Source organism: Penaeus japonicus, unplaced genomic scaffold (assembly GCF_977035675.1).
Source record: "Penaeus japonicus unplaced genomic scaffold, GWHDUDI00000001_assembly GWHDUDI00000026, whole genome shotgun sequence".
Lineage (NCBI taxonomy): Eukaryota > Metazoa > Arthropoda > Malacostraca > Decapoda > Penaeidae > Penaeus > Penaeus japonicus.
Window position 1 is genome coordinate 32,622,253 of NW_028234428.1, and position 7,500 is coordinate 32,629,752.

Sequence of the window (7,500 nt, forward strand, 5' to 3'; positions counted from 1 at the left end):
TCTCTTCTTCTCCCTCTCCTCCCACCTTCCCTCCCTCTCTCTCCTTCCTTCTCTCCTTTTCCCTCCCACCCTCCCTCTCCATTCCTCCCTCCTTCTCTCTCCCTATCCCTCTCCCTTCCACCCTCCCTCTTTCATCCTCCTTTTCTCTCCCTCTCCCTCCTCACTCCCCCTACTTCGTTATCCTCTCTCCCTCTCCCTCTCCCTACCACCCTCCCTCCTTCTCCCTCTTTCTCCCTCCCTCTCCCTACCACCCTCCCTCCCTCTCCCTCCTTCTCCCTCTCCCCCCATCTCCCTCTCCCTACCACCCTCCCTCCCTCCCTCCTTCTACCTCCCTCTCCCTCTCACACCTACCCTCCCTCCCACTCCCTCCCTCTCCCTCCCACTCCCTCCTTTTCCCTCCCTCCTTCTTACCATGATGTCGATGTCTTCGTGCAAATTCTTGCAAGATGCAGCGAAGGTCTCGGAGGTGGCGTACTCGAAATACCAGAGTTTGTTCTTCATTCTGCTGTTGAACTTCTCTGGATTTCTTTCCCGTTCAAGGTGGAACTTCACGCAGATCGCCGCGTCCTGTTGAGTGAGTGCAACGTGTTTAAATCATGTTCCGGGGGGTTTAGTCTCGTTCGAAAGGTTGGTTGTCTTTTAGTTGTCGCTTTTTTTTTTTTTTTTTTTAAGTGGGTGTTCATTCGATATTCTCTCTCTCTTTCTCGATCTTTCTTTTTTTTCTTTTTTTTCTCTCTCTCTCTCTCATTTGTGAATGAAAATAATCAACATACCAAATACAGAATTCAGTGTGATAAATCTATGAACTTTATATTAATATTTTTGTTGGACCTATATACAATTCGTAATCTTGGTTGAAACAAATGATTCAGAACAAGATTATCAACACAATAACGCATCAACTGAAAATATTTAACATATCAAAAACAGAATTCATTGAGATAAATTTATAATCTTTCTATTAATATTTCCTCCATTAACATTCATACACACTCTCCACACCATATACAGACACATCCAAACAGTGACACAGACATATATAACCATATATAACCTCCATGTACTGACACACATACCCTAACACACCATATAACCTCCATGTACTGACACACATACCCTAACACACCATATAACCTCCATGTACTGACACACATACCCTAACACACCATATAACCTCTATGTACTCACACAGACATAATCTAACACACCATATAACCTCCATGTACTGACACAGACATAATCTAACACACCATATAACCTCCATGTACTGACACAGACATAATCTAACACACCATATAACCTCCATGTACTGACACACAGACATACCCTAACACACCATATAACCTCCATGTACTGACACACAGCCATACCCTAACACACCATATATAACCTCCATGTACTTAAGCACACACTCACCACGCCTATACTAAAGTAGTTGTTGACGATATTATAAGGAATCTTGTCCGTGACTTCATCGATGTCCTCGTGTGTCCCAGTTTGTTCAGATACTTCAATGTGCCACCGATCCATCATCACCACGGTCGATTTTTCGATCTTCTGCAGAATCCGGGGAGAGGGAGAGGAGTAAGTGTGAGGTTCAGTGGCGGTACAGGGGGGTGCTTGGGGCTTATGATTGTAGTTATAGGGGGCTTGAAGCTTGTGATTGTAGTTATAGGGGGCTTGGGGCTTATGATTGTAGTTATAGGGGGCTTGGGGCTTATGATTGTAGTTATAGGGGGCTTGGGGCTTGTGATTGTAGTTATAGGGGGCTTGGGGCTTATGATTGTAGTTATAGGGGGCTTGGGGCTTGTGATTGTAGTTATAGGGGGCTTGGGGCTTGTGATTGTAGTTATAGGGGGCTTGGGGCTTGTGACTGTAGTTATAGGGGGCTTGGGGCTTGTGATTGTAGTTATAGGGGGCTTGGGGCTTGTGACTGTAGTTATAGGGGGCTTGGGGCTTATGACTGTAGTTATAGGGGGCTTGGGGCTTATGACTGTAGTTATAGGGGGCTTGGGGCTTATGACTGTAGTTATAGGGGGCTTGGGGCTTATGACTGTAGTTATAGGGGGCTTGGGGCTTATGATTGTAGTTATAGGGGGCTTGGGGCTTGTGACTGTAGTTATAGGGGGCTTGGAGCTTATGACTGTAGTTATAGGGGTCTTGGGGCTTATGACTGTAGTTATAGGGGGCTTGGGGCTTATGACTGTAGTTATAGGGGGCTTGGGGCTTATGTTTGTAGTTATAGGGGGCTTGGGGCTTATGATTGTAGTTATAGGGGGCTTGGGGCTTATGTTTGTAGTTATAGGGGGCTTGGGGCTTATGATTGTAGTTGTAAGAAGGGTTAGAAAGCTTATCACTTGATTAAAAGTGTGGTTTATGGAAAGAAAGGGTGGTGAGGCTTGTTTTTTTTTTGTTTGATGGTGTGACTGTAATAGGGAATGGAATTTGTGTTTTGATATTATATGGGTAATTTTCATCTGACGGGCATCATTTGTGTATCATATTTAAAAGGAATATCACCCTCGTCGTAAAATGAGACTTCGTTCAAAGATCCAAACAAAACCAACTTTGAAGGAGCACTTTACCTTAAGGACTTTATGGAGGCTCTCACCCTCGTAGCCAGGACCCCACCGCAGGCACCGTGCCAGGTCGTTGCCCGTACCCAGGGGGATGATGCCTACGCACGGGGCAACACTCCACTGCACCTTATCTGGGGGAGGCACAGAAGGTGGTGAGAGGGGGTGGGAGGTGCTGGGGAGGGGGTGTGTGTGTGGTGAGGGGGGAGGTGTTGGAGGGGGGGGGGGTGAAGGGGGATGTACTGGGTAGGGGGGAGGGGGGAGGATGTTTTTATAGCGTTGGTAAGGCTTTGGTATCATGTGCAGAATCTGTAGTTAAAAGATACGGAAAGTAGAACATAATAATAATGGTGATAATAACAATAATAATAGTGATAATGACAATAATAATAATGATAATAACTAATAATAATGATAATAACAATAATAATAATGATAATAACAATAATAATAATGATATTAACAATAACAACAACAATAATAATAATAATAATAATAATAAAATACATCTAACCCATCGAAGAAAAGAAAAACAGAACACCAAATCCAGAAAAACAAAAACAAAAAACAAACCAAAAAACAACGAAAACACAATTCCAAAAACAAATACCCCCCAAAGCACAACAACCAAGCAATAAGGCCCAAAACCACATACCCATCTGCTCAAGAATCCACCCTATGGTCCCGTCTCCTCCGCACACGATGACACGTACATTCGGCACATCCTTGAAGAGCTGCAGTCCCGCCAGAGGTCCGTCTTTTGCGAGGTTGTACACCTGACGGGGGTTCAGCAGGTACTGTGAGAGAGAGAGATAGAGAGATAGAGAGAGAGATGGGACTGAAGGAGATGGTGATTAGGTGAGAGAGAGAGAGATAGAGAGATAGATAGATAGACAGAGAGAGAGAGATTGAGAGAGAGATAGAGAGAGAGAGATGCATTGTGTTTATTTATTACCTCTATTTCTAAGATAAGAGAGAGACAGGGAGAGGGAAAGAGGGAGAGAGGGAGAGAGAGAGAGAGAGAGAGAGAGAGAGAGAGAGAGAGAGAGAGAGAGAGAGAGAGAGAGAGAGAGAGAGAGAGAGAGAGAGAGAGAGAGTGAGAGAGAGATGGGACTGAAGGAGATGTTGATTAGCAGGTGAGAGAGAGAGATAGAGAGAGATAGAGAGAGATAGAGAGAGATAGAGAGAGAGATGGGACTGGTGGAGAGGTTGATTAGCAGGTGTGAGAGAGAGATATAGAGAGAGACAAAGAAGAGAGAGAGAGAGATTGAGAGAGAGAGAGAGAGAGAGAGAGAGAGAGAGAGAGAGAGAGAGAGAGAGAGAGAGAGAGAGAGAGAGAGAGAGAGAGAGAGAGAGAGAGAGAGAGAGAGAGAGAGATGGGACTGGTGAAGAGGTTAAATAGCAGGTGAGAAATAGAGAGATAGAGAGAAAGATGGGACCGGCGGAGAGGTTGATTAACAGGTGAGAGATAGAGAGAGAGATGGGACTGGCGGAGAGGTTGATTAGATGTAGAGACTGATTTTATGTTAATATGCATTGTGTTTATTTATTACCTCTATTTCTTAAGATAAGATAAGAGAGAGGGAGAGACAGGGATAGAGAGAGAGGGAGAGAGGGAGATAGGGAGAGAGAAAGAGAGAAAGAGAGAGAGAGAGAGAGAGAGAGAGAGAGAGAGAGAGAGAGAGAGAGAGAGAGAGAGAGAGAGAGAGAGAGAGAGAGAGAGAGAGAAAAGAGAAAGAGGAGAGAAAGAGAAAAAGAGAAGAGAGAGAGAGAGAGAGAAGAGAGAGAGAGAGAGAGAGAGAGAGAGAGAGAGAGAGAGGAGAAGAGAGAGAAAGAAAGAAAGAAGAGAGAGAGAAAGAAAGAAAGAAAAGAGAGAGAGAGAGAGAGAGAGAGAGAGAGAGAGAGAGAGAGAGAGAGAGAGAGAGAGAGAGAGAGAGAGAGAGAGAGAGAGAGAGAGAGAGAGAGAGAGAGAGAAGAGAAGAGAGAGAGAGAGAGAGAGAGAGAGAGAGAGAGAGAGAGAGAGAGAGAGAGAGAGAGAGAGAGAAAAGAAAGAAAGAGAGAGAGAAAGAAAGAAAGAAAGGAAGAGAGAGAGAGAGAGAGAGAGAGAGAGAGAGAGAGAGAGAGAGAGAGAAAGAGAAAGAGAAAGAGAGAGAGAGAGAGAGAGAGAGAGAGAGAGAGAGAGAGAGAAAGAGAAAGAGAAAGAGAAAGAGAAAGAGAGAGAGAGAGAGAGAGAGTGAATAAACGAAAGCGAAGGATGGGCGGGAGAAAGAAAGAGAGATGGACGGGAAGAATGGGGTAGGGATATGCAAATCACACGTTTAAATAGCCCTCGTGTTTTATTATTGATAAAAAAAAAAATCTATTACTTGCCTCAGTTAATTCCTACAACAGACCTTTCGATTTATATAATTTGTTTACTACCTCATTTTCCTTTCCCTTCTTAATCTCCCTCTGCTTACAGGGTTAGTGGAGAGTGTGCGCGTGTCTATCCCTCCCCTTATCCCTCATTGTCTCCTATCTCTCTCCCTCCGTCCTTTAATCCCTCCTATCCTTCTCTCTCCGTCCTTTATTCCCTCCTATCCTTCTCTCTCCGTCCTTTATTCCCTCCTATCACTCTCTCTCCGTCCTTTATTCCCTCCTATCACTCTCTCTCCGTCCTTTATTCCCTCTTATCCTTCTCCCTCTATCTCGTATTTCCTCCAATCCTTCTCCCTCTATCTTTCATTCCCTCATATCATTCTCCTTCTATCTCTCATTCCCTCCTACCCTTCTCCCTCTGTCTATATTCTCTCCCATCTCTCTCCTTCCGCCCTTTATTCCCTCCTATTCTTCTCCCTCTATCTCTCATTCCTTCCTATCCTTCACCCTATATCTCTCATTCCCTCCTATCCTTCTCCCTCTGTCTCTTATTCCCTCCTATCTCTCTCCCTATATCTCTCATTCCCTCATATCCTTCTCCCTCCGTCCTTTACTCCATCCTATCCTTCTCTCTCAGCGCTTTATTCCCTCTTATTCTTCTCCCTCTATCTCTCATTCCCTCCCATCTTTCTTCCTCTATCTCTCATTCCATCCTATCCTTCTCCTGTTTCTCATTCCCTCCTATCTCTATCCCTCCGTCCTTTATCCCCTCCTATTCTTCTCCCTCTGTCTCTCATTCCCTCCTATCTCTCTCCCTCCGTCCTTTATTCCCTCCTATCCTTCTCTCTCAGCGCTTTATTCCCTCTTATCCTTCTCCCTCTATTTCTCATTCCCTCCCATCTTTCTCCCTCTATCTCTCATTCCTTCCTATCCTTCTCCCTCTATCTCTCATTCCCTCCTATCCTCCTCCCTCTATCTCTCATTCCCTCCCATCTCTCATCCTCTGTCCTTTATTCCCTCCTATTCTTCTCCCTCTATCCTTCTTTCCCTTTCACCCTCTATCCCATTTCTCTCATCCCTCTCCCTCTATCCTCTCTTCCCTCTCATCCCCCATGCATCCCTCTCCTCTCTCTCTCTCATCCCACTCTCTCCTTCACCCTTCCTCCCACTCTTACCCCTTCCCCCTACCCCTCTCTTCTCTCCTTCCTCCTCTTAACCTCCTTCCTCTCCCCTACCCTTCTCTTCTCTCCCTCTCCCTCCCACTCTTATCACCTCCCTCCCCCACCCTTCTCTTCTCTCCCTCTCCCATCTCACTCTTGACCCCCTCCCCTCCTCCCCTGCTCTTCTCTTTTCTCCATCTCCTCTCTTACCATTCTCTTTTCTCCCTCTCCTCCTTCCTTCCTTACTCTTCTATGTTCTCCTTCTCTACCCTATCTTCCCTATTTTTCCTTACCGTTCTCTTTTCTCCCTCCCCTCCCTCTTCTTCCTTACCTTTCTCATTTCTCCCTATCCTCCCTCTCTTTCCTTGCCCTTTTCTCTTTTCTCCTAATCCTCCCTCTCCTTCTTTACCCTTTTTTTCTCCATATCCTCCTTCCTTCCTTATCATTTTCTCTGTTCTCCTTCTCCTCCCTCTCCTCTTTGACCCTTCTCTTTTCTCCCTCTCCTCCCCCTCTTTCCTTACCCTTTTCTCTTTTCTCCCTCTCCTCCTTCCTTCCTCCATTCCTTCCTTCCTTCCTTCCTTCCTCCATTCCTTCCTTACCTGAAATTTTCGCAGGATTCTAGCTCCCTGTCTCCCCCCGCTCTTAGGATTGACGAAAACGGCCAGCGGATGCGTGCCAGGGAGTGGAGTAATCTGAAAGGACATCGGGGCGGACACCTGTGTGTGGGGGGAGTGAGAGGGGGAGAGGGGGGAGAGAGGGGGAAAGGGGGAGAGGGGGAGAGGAAGGGAGGGGGAGAGGGGGAGTTCAGATTAGTTTTCGTTGTATCAGGTAATATGGTATGCAGTCTGGTATCGTTAATTAGTTGTATCAGCTAATATGGTATGTAGTCTGGTATCGATAGTTAGTTGTAGTTAGTTTAAGGCTTGGTTCTATGAGGTAATATAAGGCTTGTTTATACTAGGTTTGGCTTTATAAGGCTTGTTTCTAAACCGTTATGTAATGTTTGGTTAGAATAGGTTTGCTCTTATTAAGTTTGGTACAAGAGGTTGCTATAATGTTTGGTTAGCTTAGTTTTGTTGTTATAGGGCTTGACACTGGAAGGTAATATATTGTTTGGTTAAACTAGGTTTAAGATTGTGTTGTTTGGTATTTTAGCACTACAGGATGATATAAAGTTAGGTTTGATTAGTGTTATCATAAGAATTGTTCCTACAAGGTAATATGATTAGGTGGACTGCAATTGGTATCAAAAGACTAGGTATTGTTAGGTAATATGACATTTGTTAATATAAAGATGGTGTTATAAGTTATTGGTAATAAAGTTTTTTTTTCTATTTGAAGTCTTGGGAAATATAAGATTGGCTATCGTATGGATTGGCAATTGAAGATTTAGTAATATAAGAGTT

At 44.7% G+C, this 7,500-nt stretch overlaps 1 protein-coding gene across 2 annotated transcripts in view; it reads right to left on the reverse strand.

Moving 5' to 3' along the window:
* The window catches only part of Dgk (diacyl glycerol kinase 1), a 62,518-nt gene that overhangs the window by 5,086 nt on the left and 49,932 nt on the right, over window positions 1–7,500 (reverse strand). For both annotated transcript variants that reach the window (XM_086552292.1, XM_043037537.2), the window contains exons 13-17: window positions 6,694–6,810; window positions 3,232–3,373; window positions 2,586–2,710; window positions 1,417–1,557; window positions 412–567 (exon numbers count right to left, since the gene is read on the reverse strand). In XM_086552292.1, coding sequence (XP_086408418.1) covers window positions 412–567; window positions 1,417–1,557; window positions 2,586–2,710; window positions 3,232–3,373; window positions 6,694–6,810 — 681 coding nt within the window. The remainder of the gene's footprint in view (window positions 1–411; window positions 568–1,416; window positions 1,558–2,585; window positions 2,711–3,231; window positions 3,374–6,693; window positions 6,811–7,500) is intronic.